The 21,387-nt window shown below is 50.3% G+C and overlaps 2 protein-coding genes across 3 annotated transcripts in view; one reads left to right on the top strand and one right to left on the bottom strand.

Annotated features, from left to right (window-relative positions):
• Nucleotides 1-1,975: 1,975 nt before the first annotated feature.
• RASL11B (RAS like family 11 member B) lies at nt 1,976-6,511 on the top strand. The gene is made up of 4 exons (XM_006734386.3): nt 1,976-2,267; nt 2,884-2,940; nt 4,121-4,197; nt 5,014-6,511. Exons 1-4 carry the CDS (start codon nt 2,123-2,125, stop codon nt 5,479-5,481), a joined length of 747 nt encoding a protein of 248 aa, XP_006734449.1. The 5' UTR covers nt 1,976-2,122; the 3' UTR covers nt 5,482-6,511.
• Nucleotides 6,512-11,605: 5,094 nt separating this feature from the next.
• SCFD2 (sec1 family domain containing 2) overlaps nt 11,606-21,387 on the bottom strand; it is a 393,663-nt gene continuing 383,881 nt past the window's right edge. For both annotated transcript variants that reach the window (XM_081812374.1, XM_006734384.3), the window contains one exon: nt 11,606-13,651. In XM_081812374.1, coding sequence (XP_081668500.1) covers nt 13,559-13,651 — 93 coding nt within the window. In that variant the 3' untranslated portion in view covers nt 11,606-13,558. The remainder of the gene's footprint in view (nt 13,652-21,387) is intronic.

The raw sequence follows: 21,387 nt of genomic DNA, 5'->3' as shown, positions 1-21,387 counted from the left end.
AACTTTCTCGTGTGTCTTTCTTTTCTGTGTTCTTTAAAGCACAGCCAGATCATTTAGACCTAAAATAAGAATACCAAATTCAGTCTTTGTGTGTGTGTGATTTTTCAGACAGAAAAATCATAGGCTTAGTACAGGCTCATGGTCATGAAAATCAAGCTCCAGAAGCAAAAATGATTCCAAGCAAAATTCCCCTGACAACTTTTGTCATGTTTGTGTATGAGTGTGTGTGTGTGTGTAAAAGCAGTTAAAAACTTTAGACTACATAATTATTTTACTATGTAAGCATCATGGAATTACAGGCTTTGCGGGGGGGGGGTGGTTAAAAAGAACATGATTACCTGTAATTATAGTCTTGCTAAGTTTGATTTTATAGAGTAACAAAATTCAAGTTTGATTATACCCATGCAGAAAGACATGGTGCATATTGGAAATGCTCTTTTTTTCCTTCTGAGTCAAATGGCTAAATTGATTTCATATTTGTGATCTTCCTAGAAGTCAACCTTTTATTACGTTTATTGCCAAGTTTGTTTGTGTGCCTTGCTAATTATGTTTCCCCACCTAGACTTGCTGCCAAGTCTCAAAGTTTGAGATTAGCCTTCTATTTCTCCCTCGATTTCCTGCAGACACCTAAACTCATAGGCAAGAGGGTTCATCTCAGAGGCTGAACTGGGTCAGCCTCGTAAATTCTGTCAGATACCTGGTCAGTTAAGTTCAGAACATCAGGGGGAGTCAAACTAGATGCCTGACACGTGTAGATAAGGGAATTGGTTTATTTTACCTTTTTATAGTTCAACCTTTAATGTGGGTGTGGACACAAAGCCACAATATTGATTGCCATTCGCCTCCGGGATAAAAGCCTCTGGAACACGTGGGGGCCCACAAGGCTAGAAGGGTGAGGAGGAGATTGGTTGGGATGGGGGAGTGGGGAGTTGGTCAGCCCGAGTGTCCAATGACATTCTGCAGTCAGTTCCAGCTACGGAATGTTGCTTGGATGGGGCCTGCTGCTGAAGCCTTTCCCTAATGAGAACCTAAGGGGCAGGAGCTTGGGATTTTGTGCAAGCCCATGTCTTCCTTGGCATCAAGTCACTTAACTAAGTTTTGCCATCCCTTAGAACCAAAAACTAAGCGCTGCGGACCCTTTCCGGTTTCTGGCTCCCAATCCAGTCAGCATCCAGAGACAGCTGGGGTAACTGTTTTCTTTCCATTTCACAGCTCTCGGAGGAGGTGTGACTGTGTGTGAGGCGCTAGAAAGCTTGTTCTATAATTACCTCGTGCTTTGCCTGAGTGTGCAGTACACCCACCCGACCTTCTGTGTGTTCATGTGCGCTAGTCAGAGGTTGAGTGATCTGCTGCCTTGTGCACTGGAGGCAGAGTACGTGCATCTAGAACAACAAGGGCGACATTATTTTACCCCGAAGTTAATTGTCACATCTCAGGGGAGTGGATATGGGGTCTTTGTAACTGATTGCCATCACAGCCAAATCTATGATCGGAGGCACTCAAGTCACTGCAATCACGTCCCAAATTAAGGAGATGGGCATAAGCCAGGCAGCAGGCCGCACGCTCCCGACCCCGAGCGCTCACACCCTCGAGGCCCTGGCCGCCGCCGCCGCCTCTCCCACGCCCGCCGGGAGGCCGAGCCCCGCTTCCCGGAACCCGAGGCGCCCCCAACCCCGCGGCCACAGCATGGGCCGCGTGCCCGCGCAGCGGGACCCCGGGCGGCACCCGCGCCTGCCATTGGCTGCGCTTTCGGCTCGCGCCCACACGTTGCCCCCTCTCGGGCCGGCAGCCCCACTTTCCCCGCGCCTCACGAGGCCCAGCACTGGCTCCCGGTGCCCCCAGGGGCGCGGCGCGCGCCGAGCGGCGCCGGGGGCGGAGCCTCTCGCGGGGCGCCTCGGGATTGGCCGCGGGAGGCAGGGGGCGGGGCCAGCCCCGGAGAAAACAGCGCGCGCGCAGCCGGGCTGCAGTCCCCGTCCCGAGCCTGAGCTAGTAGTAGTTGCCGCGCGGCCGCGTTCCAGTGCCTTTTTACCGCGGACCCCTCGGGCCGGGTTCTCTCGCCCGCTCCCGCGCAGCACAAGACGCAGGTTCCGTCCCGCGTGGTGCAGCCCCGGCTGGAGCGGCGATGCGCCTCATCCAGAACATGTGCACCATCGCCGAGTACCCCGCCCCGGGCAGCGCCGCCGCCGCCGCCGACTGCTGCCTGGGGGCGGCGGGCCGCCGCCTGGTCAAGATCGCTGTGGTGGGGGCCAGTGGCGTGGGCAAGACCGGTGAGTCTTCGCGCTCGGGCGAGAACCGGCTCATCTCTGGGGCTGGACGTGGACGGCCCCCGCTGGGAGTTGCGTGTGAGCGAGGCGTGGGGGAGAGGTGGGGAGGGCAGCTGGCCGCCCATCGCCTCCTACTGATCCGCTGCCCCTCCGTGAGGACCTGGGCCAGCATCGTCTCCAACCCCCTTCTTCAAAAGATGAGGGAAACTGGGATCCAGAATGGCCAGGCCTCCTTCCGGGCACCGCCGGCGCAACTGGGATTAGAACTTTGGGGATCTTGAGCCTGCCTGGTGGTGCCTGGAACAGAAGGGGGACTTAGGGAACAGAACCCCTCCTGGAGGTCTTTAAGGTTAAGAAAGACCTTTGTCTCCTGGAGGCGGGTGGGCCAAATGACCCTTCCAGCTGGACAGAGCCATAATTCACCAGGCCTTCGATGCCTTCTACCCCCTCTCGGTTGTGCCTGGAAGAAGGGTCAAGGAGCTGCAGGGTAGGAATTTCACTTGGTGGCCGCCCGGCTTGCTTTCTCTGCGAGAGTGGTTTCCCAGGCTGGGGGTGGGGTGGACACCAATTTAACTTCTCCAGAGTTAACTCTCTTTCCTTTCTCTTTTCTGACCTGCAGCTCTGGTGGTCCGGTTCCTCACCAAACGGTTCATCGGTGACTATGAAAGAAACGCAGGTGAGGAGGCGCATTTGGAGAGAGTGCGCTCGGCTAGCACAGGACTGCTCTTAACCATTTTTCAGTGTCTCCCAGGGAGCCTCGCTCACAGTGACAGTCTGAGCATCAGGATCCTGCCACTTCCAATTTTGCTTGCCCCCTCCCATAACTGCCATCTGGCCTCATTCCATTCCAAGCCCATTCATCATTTTATCAAGTGCCTGAAAGTATTCTCCTTGGTATGTTTTAACTATAGGGACCCCAGTTGGAAGCACCCTTTGTACTCAAGAGCCTCTCCCTTCAAAACACTCCTGCAAAAGTCATAAAAAAAAAAAAGAAAAAGAAAAAAAAAAGATGGCCAGCTCCTTCCCCCACCCCCCTCCCTCTCTGTTGGTCGCCTTTCAGAGGCGACCTTCTAAAGCAAAGGCCAAAGGAGAGCCGTTGTAAACCTAAAGTTCTCTTTGTTTTAACAAAGAAAAAAATAACTAGGTGGTAGAATTTGAGGAGGGGAGCTCCTAAATAAGCCAGAGGACTCTATTTCAATCTCTGTGATTAAAGATGGCCACCGGGGAGGCTTAAGGGCTTTCTACCTATGCTCTGTTAGCAAATTGCTTAAATCCTTAGACCATATTTAGTACCTAAGGGGATTATTTGAAATGTGCATATAAACCATCCCAAGATAAGGCGTGACAGCCTTCTGCTTTGATGTAGATTTGGCTACCATTATGTCACATTTTTATTCCAACTGATAATGTTGGCTGTGCATTTACTAACAATATTTGCCTACCAAGTTATTATACCTAATGACTAAACTGATGCCAGAGAGTAATGAAGTACTAAATTAAAACAAATGGCCATGAATGCTGAACAAGAAAATTTACTTCAAGGAAATACTCCACATTTAAAATGGGATAAGTCAGTTTCCAAAAACTTGCAAACATTGCCTTGGTTTTAATAAATGCCCTAAACTGGGGTTAGAATTGCAGTTGTTTAAAAAGAACGGCTGAAATACGCTCATTACATAGAATAAACTATAGCTTATTTGTGTGCATTGGTTCAGGTTGTATATTTTTTCTTACTTAAAAAAAATCCCACCATGTTTTAAAAGTTGTACAAGAAGGAAAGACATAATATGTGTGTGTGTGTGCATATACACACACACACACACATACACTTTTTTTTTTTTTTTTTGCCTTTCTAGGTAATCTCTACACCAGACAAGTGCAAATAGAAGGTGAAACCCTGGCTCTTCAGGTTCAAGACACCCCGGGTATTCAGGTGCGAAGCTCTGGGATTCATTACTAAGTCACAGGGAGCCCACTTGGCTATGGGATTGTTCGGTTGTTCTCAGAATAAAGCTTATGCTGAAGAGGAGAGAAGTTTGGGGGAGTCAGAACTAGGCTTTCCACATGTTGCTTGTCACTTCGGTTGTCTTTGGCTGTTGGTCAGTCTTTGCCTGGCTTCCTTTGGGAGATTTGGCTGAGGGGCAGAAATCCTAGAAGGATTCTGTCCGGCAGGAAAGACCAAACCAAACACATATGGAATTGGCACAGTTGTCTTGCTGTGGTTAAAATGATCGGTTTTTACCTTCGTGCATTTGGCATTGAAAATCAAACATTTAGGTCTAGTCTTTAAATCCATGGGATCACTTTAATATTGTGGAAAGTTACTCTATAGACAAAAGAGCCCTGCTGGTGTGTGTGTGTGTGTGTGTTTTTTTTCCCTCTTGAACTGGGCGGTTATCCAGGTTTAAATGCTTCCAGCTCCTATCTTTACTTCCCCAGACTTACTGTCTAGCCAGTTAATTTCCCATTTTGTGCAACTACAAAGTCTCTCTGAGTGGAGTTCTCTGCAGGTCAATTTTCTACTGGAGTGTGGTGAGCTGCACTGTTATTTATTCAGCTCCGTGCAGCTGGATCAACATATTGTCAAGCAAGCTGAAGCGTGTGGGGAGCTAGCTTGTTTATGGCCTGCAACCTGGCATTACCGTCAAGGGCCCCTTGGATCTCGCGGTCCGGCCGAGCCAGGGGCTCTCTGCGGGACCCCCCCCCCCCCGCACCGGCGTTCACCTCGCCCTCACCCCCTCTCTTGCAGGTGCACGAGAACGGCCTGAGCTGCGGCGAACAGCTGAATAGGTGCATCCGCTGGGCCGATGCCGTGGTGATCGTGTTCTCTGTCACCGACTACAAGAGCTATGAACTCATCGGCCAGCTCCACCAGCACGTCCAGCAGCTGCACCTGGGCAGCCGGCTGCCGGTGGTGGTCGTGGCCAACAAAGCCGACCTGCTGCACGTCAAGCAGGTGGACCCCCAGCTGGGACTGCAGCTGGCCGGCATGCTGGGCTGCTCGTTCTACGAAGTGTCCGTCAGCGAGAACTACAACGATGTCTATAACGCCTTCCACGTCCTGTGCAAGGAAGTGAGTCACAAACAGCCCAGCAGCACGCCGGAGAAGCGCAGAACCTCCCTCATCCCCCGTCCCAAGTCCCCCAACATGCAGGACCTGAAGAGGAGGTTCAAGCAAGCCCTCTCGGCCAAAGTGAGGACTGTCACCTCCGTCTGAAGCAGGGACGTCCACCGGGGTGGGGGGGGTTGGTCTTCCCAGGAAGGGGGCCCGAGGATCTTCTAGTGCAGGATCGTTGAATACTGGCAGGAGTTTGTGGTTCCAGAAAGGGCCGGAGCCCAGGGGCCAGGAGGGCCTGGGGAACTGCTGCAGAAAAGTCCGCGTTCTGAGCAGGGGGACAGAACTGCCGAGGCTGCGGGGGGAGCCCACTGAGACGCTCTGGACACACGACCTGAACTCAGTGTCTTTTCCTTTGCCGTGGGGAGGGCGGCAGAATCACTTTGGAGTCCGCTCCTTACCTTGTAAATGACCGTCAGCTGTAGTTTCAGCAATGGGATGGGTATGCTTGACAGCGGGAATGAAGAACAGACTAAGCACTGTCCCCTTTTTTCTCTTTCTTCCTTTTCCCTCTTCTCCCCCCAAGAGGAAGAACTGCTTTTTCTCTCACACGTCTGATTTGCATCTCCGGAACACTAGTCCTGACAGAATGCCTTTCTAACCTGAAGGATACCCCAGATTTCTTCTTTAAGGAGCAAGGAGGAAATTACTCCCCCGCCCAGCCCCCCAATAAAGGGTGGGGTTTATGGGCCAGATGTGATGTAGGTGGATGGCCATCTGTAAGCTTACAGTGCCTGCAGGAAGGGACTGCTTCCTCCTGACCCAGGACGGGTGTGCTTGGTCGAGTATGTGTTAAAGGGTTGACAACTCAAACTCTTCAGCCCCAGACTTCGGAGTAATTGTGAGACTGTATCATTCTTTTTAACTCTTGCATCAGGTACAGAAAAAAAAAGATGTGTTCATTGACTTTGGTGTGATTTGTGTGAGTGGCTCAAGGCAATGACGTCGGGTCGTTTCCCAGGCCTGGCCGAGTCGTGGCTTAAATACGGAAACACGGTCTTACCGCGAGCGAACAGATAGAGGGGCCGCCGCCGAATCCCCGACACAGATGCACTTTAAAAAGCCACTCATTCTTTGGCTTAAACTGTAATTAATTTATTTTATGTACAATAAATCTCATTTGAAAAGAGCAGACCCCTGACTTGGTCTTTATTGAAATGTTCACATTCTGTCCTTTCACACAAAGCGTTCCTCGGTGTCCTGTACTTCTTGGTCGCTTGGGGTCAGGTGCTGTGCCTTCCTAGGGTCACCTCGTAAGTCCCAGAGCAAACCGACGAGGTGCGTACTCTTGTCGATGAGGAGACAGGCTTACAAACAAGCCAACTCACTTGTCAAAGGACCCCCCCTCCCCACCCCTAGCCTGTGAGCGCTGTGAATTGTAATTTGCCGCCTTATATTCAAGAGTAGTGCATCTCCTGTCCATTCCCTTTAGGATCCTCGGTTTTCTTCTGTTAAGACATCTCTCAGCTGAGCCTTGAAGATAATGCTTCTGTCCAAGGTTGCTGCTTCTCTCTAAACACGTGGTTTATTTGGCACACCTCTTCTTTGGGTGTACTGCTTTCAAAAAGTGCGCTCTATTCTCACTGTAGAAGCTGGGAGCTGTTGAGCGGGGGCCGTTCAGGAGCCCCTTCCACGTAGCTGCTACCACAAATGTGTGTTCAAAGTGCCAGGCCCCCCGCATCTGCTTCTAGCTGGGCCCGCGAGACTTTCCAAGCAGGCCACGTGAGTCCCCATGGTCATGGGCAAAGAACGGCACCTTAGAGTCGGGCTTTCACGTATACTCGATCTCCTTTAGTCCTCTTCCAGGGAGGAGGGGAGGGGAGGAAAGCCTGCCATTTACAGGTGAGGAAAACAAGCTCTGAGTTTGGAGTGATGTGTCCTCAAGTTCACACAAAGGACAGGAGTCAACGTCTTCTGACTGTGATGTTCTTATTTCTTTATAACGTTTCGGATACAGGGTACGGCTTGCTGCACATGCAGGGCCACGGGACCAAGGGCAGCCGTCCAAATGACCGGCTATTGACGGCCCGCTGTGGGATGGTGCCAGACTTCCAGATCTGTTTTCCCACAGGGTAAATATCCTGCCTGTTCTTGACAGGGCTTCTGGTGATGTCCCAGACCTTCCTTATATGGACGGCAGTTTTCTACGCTTACGCCTAACCTAACTGCTGAGAAGGGCATGTGCGTGTGTGCCTGCCTGCGTGTGTGTGTGTGTGTGTGTGAGTGTGTTGGGGGCAGGGAGGGAAATGGTATTCACATGAGATTCTAAAAACATCTCAGTTCAGAGGCACTAACAAGTTTCTCCAACTACTTTCTGCTTGTTTTTAGTTTTTTTTTTCTTTTTATTTCTTTGTCAGAGAGAGAGAGAGAGCACAGCAGGGGGAGGGGCAGGCAGAGGGAGAAGCAGGCTCCCTGCTGAGCAGGGAGCCCGACTCGGGGCTCGATCCCAGCACCCTGGGATCATGACCTGAGCCGAAAACGGACGCTTAACCAACTGAGCCACCCAGGCGCCCCTGCTTGTTTTTAGTTTTATTCATTCTATGTGGTTATATAAACAATGTCCAGTGACTAAAAGGTTAAATTTTCTGTACTTAACAGTGGCCTTCTACCCAGTTCTGGAATTAAAGAAGGCGCAGAGTTTTCCTCGGGGGGGGGGGGGTTTGGGAGAGGTGCTGAGCAGTGCTGTACCTCCATTAATGAGTGACACACTCTTTCCTTCCCCGCTCCAGTCCGGCTGTTCTCCAAGCCTGCAGACGCCTGGGCAGGCCTCCCCTCCTCCCTTCCTCATCTCCTGGTACTTCACGGTTGGCCCTCCCTTTCCCACCGGGCTGCATCTCTCCTACTTCACCTCGGAAGTTTGCGGGTAGGGGTGTCTCAGAGCTCTTATCCACCCAGCGGAATAAAGTGTGTGTGTGTGTGTGTGTGTGAGAGAGAGACAGACAGACAGACCCTGCTGGAAACCCCCCAGGTCCCAGTTCTGTTCAGTGTCTCAGGTTAACTTAAATATTTATAGTTCTGGAATCCACCATATTTTCTTCTCACGAATTTAGCTTCATGTTTTATTACCTTTGCTCATCTCTTTCATTATTAGTATTTGTTAATCCCTGGGTGTTTGTTTTAAAATTTCTGAACTGCAACCGTATGGTACAGAGAAACTGCCCTCTCCCGCCTAGGTAGGGGAACGCCTCCTTTGCCACCAGGGGAAGGAAAGGGAGGGATTGCGAGGGTGGTGGAGAAAGGAAAGGAATTAGAATTTACTGAGCATTTATAATGTGCCAGATTATGAATGATCTCCTTTAATCTTTTGAAGAATCCTATGAGGAAGGTAATACTACCACTCCAATTTTAAAGGTGAGAAAACTGAGGCTCAGATCATATCACCTGTTTCTGTTTGTTGAAATCTGTGTCGGACCGTACGGGGTATTTGAAATAATTATGTTCTCCACACCAACCCCGCAGTCCATTTTTAGTTCTTTCTACAGACAGGGAGAAGGGAGGCTCCAAAGAACTAGGGAGCTGATCCACCTCCTAAGAGGCAGATTCAGGACTCCCCTCCCCCCCAAGCCCAGGCCTGTCTGAAACCACAGCATGGTCCCCGGGCAGCCGGCCGCAGCTTCCAGCTCCCCTCCTCCAAGCAAAGCGCCCCTGGGTGCTCTTCTCTTGTCTTGCAGACGCTGGTCCTCCTGGGCTTGGCCCCTGCGCCCTGGTCCCCTGCCTCCAAACCCCCGCCCCCCTCTTGGCTCCTCCCTGGCCCCAGGCCGCCTGGTCGGCGCATCTGCTGTTGCCATCAGCCTTGCTCACAGGCCTCCAGCCCCAGCTCGGTAATAAAGACGCAGGCAGGGGCGGGGGGCCAGCACCGCCCACAGCCCGTCGGCCTCACAACCGGATCCGTGTCTGTCTCGGTGTCTGGCTTTCGAGTTTCCTCTCTGCTGCAAATCAAAACCATTCGGAGCGCTCTGCAGCCTGCCCGGCCCGGCCGGGGCACGGTGTGCAGGGGTGGGGGCAACTTCCCACCGGGGCTCCTGCCAGCCCCAGCCTGCTTGGAAGCTGGGCGTGTGCACAGTGCGCCCCTGGTTCCGGAGACACAGGAGATGTCGACATTCGCTTTACACCCCAAGAGGGAGAGAACAAATGTGTTTTGCGAACAAGCTTGTGGGCAAATCCCTCACAGATGAGCAGTGGGATAACTCCAGGTCCTGCCTCTGCAGGGGTGGGGGTGGGGCATGGGGGCTGCCCTGCAGAATCTCTGCCTGAACGTCAACACAGGGCCCTCAGGGGATGGGCCAGAAGGAATTATAGGGCTTTATTTATGACAATAAACACACCAGGAAAACTCATGTTTTCTGTACTCCCTTTAGAGTCTAAAGAGAGAAGTTTCCAGAAAGTTCTCACTATCCTCATTACTTTACTAATTTGGTGTGGAGAGAACAAGATTCGTGTTATTACCGATTGTGGTGAGATCCCAGCCACCCCACCTCCCTTCTCCAATACCCTCCATCATCTGGTTTTGTCTTTTACAATCCCCGTAAAAGAGAGATGGAGTTTCTTAGTGTTTCTTAAGCAGGGATGGCGGACAACATTCATAATACTGGATTATTTGCTGTTGAGATTCGGTTTCTGGTAACCAGGGTAAAATAAATAATAGTGGTCTTGAGGGGAGCCTGATGGAATTCTTTGTTGTTGGGATGACACTGTAACGGTCTAAACAGGGCCATTTCCATCGCCCTGGGCCTCTGGGGACAACCCTTGGCTGACGCAGCTCCTGAGCACCTCTGAACACTTCTCTGTGCCCGCTATGTTTGCCGGGAAGTGGACTCCAGGAGGAGGGTTTACAAAGGCAGAAGTCAATTGCTGCCCAGTATTTGCACCTCTATCAGTTGGGTTTATAAAGAGTGGCCTGTGAGGCCCTTGGCAGAGGGTTTGCATTTGCGTGTGCGTGTTTTGGCTCTGGCCAGCCAGAGTTCAGGTGGTAAACACTCCGAGCCAGGTCCGAGCGATGAAACCAGCACTCCCACTCAGCTCAGCCTTTCAAGCCACCTCCAGGCAGCCGGAATCCCTCCAGGATTGGTCCACTGGCATGTGGTGGAAATGGGCGTCAGTCTCAGGAGGCCCATCGCAGAAGCCACACAGACAGCTTTGCAGTTAGCCTTAGTGGCGGAGAAATTTCTCGTAGAGACCTAAGGCCCCACGTGAGCCCCCATCAGACAGTTACTGACGATCACCGTGATTCCGATATGCCCTTGGCTAGCTTGCCTTGTGCCGTGTTCTAAGGGCTTTACGCGGACTTATTTTCATTCTCTCAGCGGCCCGCTGAGGCAGGCCCTGTGATTGTCCAATTTCGTGGTCCACTGCGACCAGAAGTGAGCTGCAGGGCGGAGAGCTGGGGTTGGAACCCGTGGCCACTGGCTGGGGCTCTGGGCTGCACCATCCTGGAAGTCTGCGGGACCGAGGTGTTACTCCTTCTCTGCGGACCCCAGAAATGCCTCTAATGTTCTCTTCATTTGACATTATTCTCCTGTTGAGACTTGATCGCTTTACGAGGTGACTGGCTCGGCGTCCCGGCTAGTCAAAACCCCCGGGCCTTGGCGTCACGCGCTAGCGCTCTTAGGGATGGCGGCCTCTCCCGCAGCCTCTCTCACGAGGTAGGGACCTTGCAGGCGTACCTGTATCTTCCACATGCAGGCACTGAGGCTTGACGAGACCCACGCTGCGGTTCGGAGCGCTGTTCACACCTTCGAAGGAGGTCAAGGGCATGATCCGTTTCTCCCTCATCCTCTCCCGCTCCTGGGCAGTGAGCACAAGAAGGAGGCAACACCAGAGAGGGTTTAGGAGGCTGCGTCAAGGGGTCAACATGCCACTTCCCGAGGCCCTTCTTTTTCCTTATCTGATGAAGGTCCTTTGTGGGATTTATACCAAGTTTCCATTATGCTCCTGCTCTTAATTCAAGGAGCAGTGCTCTGTCCTGTGTCTCCTACCTTCTTATTCAAAACAAATTCCAGTCACCGTGAACCTCCTCTTTTGTCCAAAGCCTTCCGCTACCTGATTGCCTGCCGGCGACCATGGAGATGGAAGATGGTTATAAGCCTAACCTGGGACATTTCCTCCCGCCACACAGACATTTCCTCCCACCACACTGCCTTTGGGGGCCCAGTAACTGCTAGATGACCCATTTACAATCAGGGACTTCCTTCTTGTGTAATTCCAGATTAGAAGCTTTGCAGTATTCTTTTTTATTTTTAAAAAAATTTTATTTATTTATTTGACAGAGAGAGACACAGCGAAAGAGGGAACACAAGCAGGGGGAGTGGGAGAGGGAGAAGCAGGCTTCCCGCGGAGCAGGGAGCCCGATGCCGGGCTTGATCCCAGGACCCCGGGATCATGACCTGAGTCGAAGGCAGACGCTTAATGGCTGAGCCACCCAGGTGCCCCTGCAGTATTCTTTTTTAAAAGACAAAATCAACTTGTAAAAATACAGAAAGCCACAAAAGTAATACACCAGCAAGGTTTGCTGTGGAGAACATCCAAACAACACAGAAGTCTATTGAGAGCGAGACTCCCCCTTTTCTGAGCCTTCCCACCATACTCCTTTCCAGAGGCACTACTTATTAGCAGTTTGGTTTTTAAATTTCCAGAGGGTTTCCTTTGCATACAGACGTGTGGTGTAGGACTTTACCTCGAGCAGGTACTCACACAGAGCCAGAGCCCCGGGAGAAGCCCCAGCTGCTCAGTCTGCGAGAGCTCCAGAGTCAGGGGCGCATGTGGCTCCCTCACCAGGGTGGCCAGAACCTCGCAGAGTGCCCAGAACATGCCACTCAATATATGGAAATGAATGAATGCACACTAACACACTAACAGGTTATTATTATTATTTTTTTTAATTTTAAAAAAGAGTGATCTCTGCTTTAATTAGCATTTCTTTCGGGCTATCGCCATTTTCTCCCTTACTCAGATTCGAACTTCTAGATCAGGGGAATGAAAGAAGCATGTGGACTCTCTCATATCAGCACCACTGGTATTAGGTGGAAAACATACTGGACCAAAAAAAAAAAAAAAAGAAGAAGAAGAGCATTGGTGTCTATAAAACCTGCTTTGCACCTCAGAATGATTTCCAACTTCACAGTTTTTTCATAAAATAACATTTTACAGGGAACTAAAATCCGAGACACATGAGTGTTTTGATTTACATTTTACTTTGCCCACCTGTTTAACCCACTCTAGAACTGTTTTTCAGCTTTCTCTCTTCATTACACACATCTTTTAGAGATGCTAGAAATTTCCATGAACCATACACCTACAAACGTGTGGGTTCCAAGCAGGTCATTTTTGCCAGAGTTCTTAAATAATTTCCCTAGTTGGGTCTAGGTTTTTCTGCCATGACCAGAAGGAAAAGTGAGACAAACTGAAAAAAGAGCTTTCTATTTCAATAGAAACACTAACTCATAAAAGTCCCAGGGGTTGGGGTTCCCATCTAGACTCCCTGGACCAGGAACCTTTATGGGGGCCTTCCTTTGGGAGGGGAGGAAAGCTTTTATGGGCAGAGCCAGCCCTCCAATCAACCTCTCTCCCACTACTGTTGCAAGTAGCCTGGGGACCCTGCCTGGTGGGCTCGCGGGGACAACGCCGCCCTTTGTAATGACAGGCCAAGTTACGTGGCCCGTGGGCTACCAGCATGGCTCTAGCTGCTAACCCCTCCGTTCCTTGCCTTTTCAGCAAGCTCTCAGATCCAATTTGCAAGGTACCCTCCCCAGTTACATAACCTTAAGGAAAATCAAACTTTCTTCACACTCATAATTCTAAAGCATGTCTAATTTCCTGAGCAACTGTAGATCAAATAGCTTGTAAGCTACCAACACTTGCCAACAGGCGATTATGTAGAATTCAGGAGCTTGCAGTTGGAATCAGGAAGATCACAAACAGAGAAATGGGAATTATGTCGAATGAAGCCAGCTGAAAGATAGACACCTTTAGAAAAATGAATTATTATTATTATTATTATTTTTAAAGACTTGCCGGCAGTCCAAGCAAAGCACTTTGCTACATGGTTCTCAAGACCTTTGGGGCAGAATTCTGTCCTCCCCACAATTAGCAAGAGGACACTGGGTTTGGAGGCATATCTTGAATGGTGGCAGGCAACAGGATGGGTGTTTCCACCTCGGGCAGGTCTCCTCTTAGCAGCCGCTCAGAAGCCAAGGTCTGGATGCAGCCGGTCAGTGGCAAATAACAGCTCAGGAATGTTAAGTGGCTTCAGGAGTCGCGTGGACAGCACGATGACCTACCAGCAGGAGGGGACAAACACACCACAGACAGTTAGGAAAGCCAATCCCAGGTTATGGGAGGACGAGAAATAAAATGCAATGTGTTTCTCTGGGGGAAGGCACAGAGTGGGGCATTGTGGAGAAAAGGCAGAATGTGGCAGCTTGGACGCCGCCGGATGCTAGGGTCCTGGGTGGAAGGAGGGGTGCACAGGCGGGGAAGGATGGCCTGTGGGACAGCGGGGCTCTGTTTCCTGAACCGTTAACCAATTGGCACCGAGAATGGCCGAGCCCAGCCACCACCTGGCTGCTGAACTGAATCCGATCATACTGTAGCTTTGGGATCCAGTAATTTGACCTCAATAAGAGAGAAGGTTTCTCTCTTCTCCAGGGAGGCTTTGCTCCTTTGGGGAGCATGAGAAGGCACACCCAAGGGGTGGATGGCGTTGTGGGTGATGGTGATGACTGTGTTAATTACCTAGGACCCAGAGCTGGGCAGTTTAAATAACAGAAATTTATTGTCTTATGGTTCTGAATGCCACAAGTCCAAGATTAAGGTGTTGGCAGGGTTGTGAGGGAAAATCAGTTCCATGCTTTCCTCTCAGTTTCCTTGTGTCTTCACACTGTCTTCCATCAATGCATGCCTCTCTGTCCAAATTTCCCCTTTTTATAAGGACACAGTCATATCAGATTAGAGCTCACCCTAAATACCTCATCTTAATTTGATCATCTGCAAAGACCTATTTCCAGTAAGGTCACATTCACAGGTACTAGGGATTCAGACTTTAGCATCTTTTGGGAGGGGGCACAAGTCAACCTGTAACAATGATGGGATAAGGATGGTATTGGCTCACATTTATTGGTTCTTATGATGTGCCAGGCACTGAGCATGATCTCACTTAAAATCCAGGTAATCTTCATCACAACCTTATAAAATGGGTACATTTATTATTCCTATTTTATAGATAAGGAAAATAAACTACAGAAAGGTTAAATAACTTGTCCAGGAACACACAGGAAATTGTTGAATTAGGATTCCAACCCAGGCAGGCTGACTCCAGCATCCAAGGGCCTATCTGGTCACTTCGGTCATGTCAAGGGGTCTGGGCAAGGCTGCTTTACTCCCCTAGTCCACAGGGACTTTTGGGCTTCTCTGACCTGTCACTGTGGTGGACCCTTCCTGCTTCCTTCGGTCTGGACCTTGCCTCTGGGGTAGATTTCTCTTTATAGCACTGAAACAACTTATTCCTTGGGTCCGGGCTGGGTCTATGATGTGCTGGGTAAGGGCTAAGGGCTGGTGAGGATTTGCACAGGCGGCCAGGTGAGGAGCTGACTCTGGGAATGGAGAAGGAGGTCCTAGAGCTGGAATTCCACAGCCCAGCGCCCGAGCAGAGGTGACTGCAAGGTGAGCAGCAGGACCGGGCTTCACCTGGCCATACAGCCCGGGAATGTGCATGCTGTCTCCCCCGCCACATTGTTCCCGGTGTTCCCAAGCCAATGATGTAACCAACTCCCAGCTCACTGGTCAGAAACAAGAGTCCCCACTCCAACGTGGAGGAAAGGCAGATGCGGCCCGAGTCGAAGAAGGAAGGAGAGAAGAAAGCATTTTATGATTTTCTTCTTCTCCTTCTCCTTCTTCTCCTTCTCCTTCTTCTCCTCCTCCTCCTCCCTCTTCCCCTCCCTCCTCCTCCTCCTCCTCCTTCTCCTCCTCCTCCTTCTTCTCCTCCTCCTCCTCCTTCTTCTCCTCCTCCTCCTCCTTCTTCTTCTTCTTCATCTTCTCCTCCTCCTCCTTCTTCTTGTTAAAGAAGTGAGGGTTATTAAAAAGTATTCTGTTTCAAGCAAAAATGAGCCCTTGCAAGCAGCTTTTTTACTTTTTCTCAAAAGAGAATGATCTTAAACAATATATGGCTAATGTCAGCCAAGTTATATTTTTGGCAGAAAAAGAAATACTGCAGTCTGTGCTCACAGTTGTCCTTGAACGCCAGGGGATGAGAGTTGGAGGGCAGCAAGTGAATATTAGCATGCCCTTATCATCTGCACACACGGTGTAGACAGCATATGAACACATGGGTCTGGAGAGGGTCTCCTGCGCCAAGCCTAGGGGTTGGCTAAGAACGGCGGCGCCCGGGCCCACACACTTGTTGGAGCCCTGTAGAGCCCAGCTCCACCGCAGGCTGGCTGCGTGCCCCAGGGAAAGCCACTTCCCTTGGAGCCTTACTCTGCGTGTCCCAGAAGGCCAACAACAGCCCTGAGCTGGAGGTGCTGGGGCAAGGATTGCATCGAGTCACGTGCCTAGAGCACAGGAAGTGCTCAGCCATTCTGAGTGCCATTTTACTGTGGTTTTGTGACTGGGTCACAGGTCTCCTTAAAAAAGCTAAGAACTCTAGGGGCCCCTGGGTGGCTCAGTCGGTTGGGCGGCTGCCTTCGGCTCAGGTCAGGATCCCACGGTCCTGGGATCGAGCCCCGCATCGGGCTCCCTGCTCAGCGGGAAGCCTGCTTCTCCCTCTCCCACTCCCCCTACTTGTGTTCCCTCTCTCGCTATCTCTTTCTGTCAAATAAATAAATAAAATCTTTAAAAAAAAAAAAAAGCTAAGAACTCTAGAAAAATATGTGTCTGTTCAACACACACAAGATTCTGAATGTAGTTTCAGATGAGGTTTGTGTTCAACTAGGAATCATAGACCATAAGGTAAGAAACCCGTATTCAGATATTTTGTAAAACGTGTGCATAGAAACAGAAGTCCTTTGCATACTCTCTAGTAGTTGACTCTCGGGAGGCAGTAGACGCCCCTCTCCTGCCCTGGTGACTTGCCGGTTCCCACCACCACTGCCAGCCTCTGTGCTCCTTCCTGAGTCAAAATGGCAGATTCCTCTCTGGCTGAGGTGAGGGCAAGCATAAGGGCTAGCGGGAGCCTCCCAGGATATGTAAGTCTTGTTGGCAGGACTGAGGACCTTGGAGAGAAAAGACTGTAGACTCAGTTGATGTCGACACTTCTAGAGCAGCGAAAACCGAGCCAAAAGAATCCATCCCTCAGACGGTGTGCTGGGCTTCCAGCCGTGGCTGACAGAGACGGTGGGTTCCATGACCTCCACTGAGCAGGACCCAAAGATGGGGCCCCTCACCTCTGAACAGGCAGGTATTTAGCATGAGGGCTGAACCAGAGGGTGCCTGGGACATGCATGTGGAGGGCTGAAAAGAAGCAGATGGGAAACCAGGGCAGTGTGGAGGGAGCTAGGGGCTCTGAAGAGGCAAGAAAGCTCAGACCAAGGACTCTTGCCAGATGGGGCAGTGGATAAGAGCACAGACTTAGGAGTTGGACCCTAGCTGGGCCTCACTTTCCTCATCTGTAAAGTGGGAATAATGATCTCCACCTGACATGACTATTTGCAGTCTCACGGGTGGAACTTTGGGGATGGTTCTTCACCCGGAACATGAGTCCCCCTCCTCTTTACCTGAAGACCTCTCAGTCCTTCAAAAATTTGCTCAGGCATCACCACCTCCAGGAAGCCTTCCAAGACCACCCCTCCCAAAGCTGAAGTGTGTTCCCACGGCTGTTGGTACCACACTATATTCCTTGTTGCCTTTCCTGAATCTTTCCGCTGTTTCTTAGCACAGTGCCCGAAATGTAGCGGGTCCTTGATATAGGGAGTCAGTGAATGACGAAATGAGTGAACAGAAACGGTCAGACAAGGAAGGAGGCAGTGAGTTTAGCAATGGTCAGCAGGAAGTTTTTCACCCTGAGAGGCTCTAATAACAGATAGCTCAAATAGCTCTGGGAAAATTATTTCAAATCAGTTCAACTATTTGTCTACATTTCCTACTGGGAATCACAAGCCAGGCTAACAATTCATTTACGCTATTACAGATGAGGGGCCTTGAGCATTTTCACATCTTAGGCATCTTTTGGTCTTCAGACTCATCTGAGCATTTTTAGAGGTTTTTAGCCCATTCAACTAGGGCATTTCTGCATTATTTGACTAAAATAGTTCTAAACAGTCTAAAAAATTAGCCAACTGGGGGGACAAAAAGATGGTCAAAATGAGAAAGAAAATGCTTAAAAGAGCCTGAGATTGGCCTGTTAGATATAAAATGAAGATTTTATAAACAGTCATCAAATGTGTGGTGGTAGGCAAATTCAGCACGAGGGAATTCCTTCTAGAGAACTGGTTTTTGTCCAGGCAGCCGAGGGCACTGATGAACACTTCCATCTGTGAGCCAGGGGAGGAGGACACCGCGGCTCCCCAGGGCTCCCCAGGGCTCCCCAGAGCCCCTACGTCAGCTGGTCCAGGCTCCTGCAGGAGCGGGTCAGGCTTGGACAGCGGCCCAGCCCTCTTGCTTTCTTCCCACGTCCAGCTTCTGCAGGCCACCACTCTAATTTGCAGGTTCCAGCATCTTGCTGTTCCATTTCTGCAGAACACAGAGGAAGCAGGGCAGTCCAGGATTTAGATTTCAGATCCATCTGATTTCTAACATTTTGAATTGAAAGGAGCAGGGGATAAAAATGGTTTTTCTCCTTTTTTCTTTTAAACTTGCGAGATTCTTCCCAGTAAAACTATTCACAGGCACCAACATGCATATTCCTCCACTTGATGACCTGGTTTGTGAGCATATATCATATCCGAGGCCCTGCCTACCCCCACTTGCATGGGCATACACACACATACTCATACGTGTGTGTTAAATGTAGAAGGTTTGTATTGCTAGGCCAGTAGGAGAGTGGATTAAGTACAGGGACACGACCAAGCTTTCTGGGAAACTCACTGTGAACTGTCTGCCTTGCTTTCACTTTGACTCTGAGGTGAGTAAACGGTGCTACCGGGGTCTCCCAAAGAACCATAAGTGGGACATTTCAGATCACTTCCTCATCTTTGTCCCTTCTGGGGGTTATTTAATAAGAAGTCATTCAAGGGGAAAGAAGAACCAAACCTCACACTGCAAATGACTCCAGAATTGTTCATTCACAGGAGTGAAGGACAGTGTGAACAAGAATACTATGAACATGTGGGCTGCCATCCAATACCTTGATCTGTACTGTCTCTAGAGTTTCTAGTTCAGATTATAAGGCTCTAAGCTAACTCAGGCAAAAAAGATAAATTTAAAACCTCATTGATGTTTTCCTCAGAGTAAGAAACTTCAGAATAAAGTAAATCTAGGGGCGCCTGGGTGGCTCAGTGGGTTAAGCGTCCGACTCTCAATTTCTGCTCAGGTCATGATCTCAGGGTCGTGAGATCGAGCCCCACATCAGGCTCCACGTTCACTGTGGAGTCTGCTTGAGATTCTCTGCCTCTCCCTCTGCCCCTCCCCTGCTCACTTGTCTCTTTCTCTCTCAAATAAACAAATACATCTAAAAAAAAAGAATAAAATAAATCTAGACTGAAAAGAGAAAAAAAAAAGGAAGTCACTGGACTCCTCTCTTGGGCCTTTCAATCAATTTTAGAATAACCTGGAGCCAGAATTTAGGTATCCTGAACCCCTAAAGTTATGCCAAACTGTGTGTGTATGAGCATATTTCTTGATCTACTTTGTTTTTTCTCTTACATTCTCACTAAATATTCAGCTCCAGAAACACAGAAGTGCTAGAAAATGTGGGTGGGAACATGCATCCACCTATGAAAAGCAGTGGATGGCAGGGCCAACTTGCCCACATGGTCTTCCTCTGTTCCCTGAGCTGGCCTTTCCCTGTGTCCTCTGGGAGGGTCCCTCCCTGTTATTTTCCTCCCACAATCTCAGGCTTCTGTGGGCCTCTTGGCCCCCATCCAGCCACAGAGTTCAGCCTGCAGAGCCATCTGGGCATGGGGCCCGACAACAGGCAGCAAGTGAGACAGGGGCGGGTGCTGGGCACAAGCACTCCAGAGTGAGGGGAAGCCTACGAAGCTTCTTGCCTCATGGTTGGGCTGCTTGGGGTGGGGTGGGGTGGGGGGAGCTGCTTCTTCGATCCCTTTTTTTGTAGTTGGGACAGAGGGCCTTCTCCAGCTGCCCACTTTTTCTCATGGGCCCCCTGGCCAACAACCACGGGCAGAGAGTGGAGGAAACATGCCCGTTTTAGAGTATGACAACAGTCCTACAAAACAAGCAGGTGCGGACATATGGTTTCTGGATTCCATGTTTCCTGCTACCCTTGTCACTTTCTGTGGAAGAGAATTCATTCCTGGATGGGCCATAAGTGGGTTCTATGAGTTTCCTTTGAAGAGCTGGTCCCTGAATGCTTTTCAAATTCTTTTCCTCCACGGGGAACCTGTGCCGTCTGAAGGAACGTCCCCCTGCACTTATTCCCACCATAGCACCGTCTGTGTTCCTGGCACCCTTATCTCTGGTTGGAGTTTTCATGCTTGACATCAGTCCTTTGTTAGAATATAAGTTCCACAAAAGCAGGCACGAGTCTGGCTCGCTCACTACTCTATCCTTAGCACAAGAACAGTGCTTGGCACAAAGCAGATATTCAACGAATGTTCACAGAATAATCAGTGAATCCAATTCAGTAGATGTGATGGTAGGCTCTTGCGCTTGGGTCCCCAAAGCACCCACGTAGATATAGAGAAGATGTGGATTAATAGGAACTGATACAAAAGTCAGGCTGGTTTTAGTTGCCCATAATCTCAGGATCAAATCAACAGGTTGGTGAATTCTCCAGAAGAGCTACTTTTATCTTACGCTACAATAATATAAGTAAAGTTTCTAGTGTTCAGTATTCAACATTCAATGAACAATCATGACATCCAGCAATCCCGACCCTATTTGTAGGGCTGGGTGGGTTTTTTTTTCTCGATTTATTTTTAGAGGTGGGAGAGGGGCAGAGGGAGAGAGAGTCTTAAGCAGACTCCGAGCTCAGCACAGAGCCTGACGTGGGGCTTGATCTCACAACCCTGAAATTAGGACCTGAGCAGAAACCAAGAGTCAACCGCTTAACCAACCGCACCTCCCTTGTTGGCAGGACCGAGGACCTTGGAGAGAAAAGACTGTAGACTCAGTTGATGTCGACACTTCTAGAGCAGTGAAAACGGAGCGGAAAGAATCCATCCCTCAGACGGTGTGCTGGGCCTTGTCGGCTGTGGTGAAGATGAGAAGGAGGGGGACCCAACTGCCCTGCACTGATCTCATGATCTCAGGGTCGTCCACACTGACCTATGGCTCTCCGTTCCAGCTGAGTTTGAGAGGGAGAGACAGAGCGGGGCTGAGGACAGCCACCACACCCGTCACTCTCAGATACACCTCATGGGACTGGAAAGCTTTGGTTTGGAGAAGAGCAGACCCAGGGGAGAACACGTGGGAGAGGGATGGGCCTGATTTGCCTGTAAAGTCTGTGGGGCGCAGGAGCTGGAAACAGCACTAATGAGGGAGGCTAGAAGGAGGCAGATTTGGACTCGTCTAGGGGAGAGAGACATAACAGTAAGGCCCTCCAAGGCCCAGGTAGGCTGCAGGGGGAGGGGGCGAGTCCTCATCACCAGAGGTGTTCACGTGTAGGCTGGCTAGTAAAGACAGAATACTAGGGTTAGATAACGCATATTATCCGTTGTTCACATGGACGGTCACGTCCGAGTTAGCTTGTTGGTTGAGGGTTTGTTGGGCACATAGACTCAGTAGAACCTATGCCTTTCAATTAGTTCACCTGTGTTCTCCAACAGATGTCGAAGTCTGAGTTGGTAATGGCACCGTATGCATGCCGTTTCGTGGACAGCTAGAGCAGCCGTTTCGTGGACGACAGCTAGAGCAGCCGTTTCGTGGACGACAGCTAGAGCAGCCGTTTCGTGGACAGCT

The sequence above is a fragment of the Leptonychotes weddellii genome, chromosome 2, assembly GCF_054177405.1.
Source record: "Leptonychotes weddellii isolate Sample4059 chromosome 2, ASM5417740v2, whole genome shotgun sequence".
Lineage (NCBI taxonomy): Eukaryota > Metazoa > Chordata > Mammalia > Carnivora > Phocidae > Leptonychotes > Leptonychotes weddellii.
This window is presented reverse-complemented; position numbering and strand designations above follow the sequence as displayed.

What these genes read in the sequence shown, in the direction of transcription:
- RASL11B (XM_006734386.3), top strand. Translation starts at nt 2,123, where the DNA reads ATGCGCCTCATCCAGAACATGTGCACCATCGCCGAGTACCCCGCCCCG. An exon ending in CAGTGGCGTGGGCAAGACCG is followed by an intron (nt 2,268 to 2,883) that starts GTGAGTCTTCGC and finishes TCTGACCTGCAG; the next exon opens with CTCTGGTGGTCCGGTTCCTC. An exon ending in TGACTATGAAAGAAACGCAG is followed by an intron (nt 2,941 to 4,120) that starts GTGAGGAGGCGC and finishes TTGCCTTTCTAG; the next exon opens with GTAATCTCTACACCAGACAA.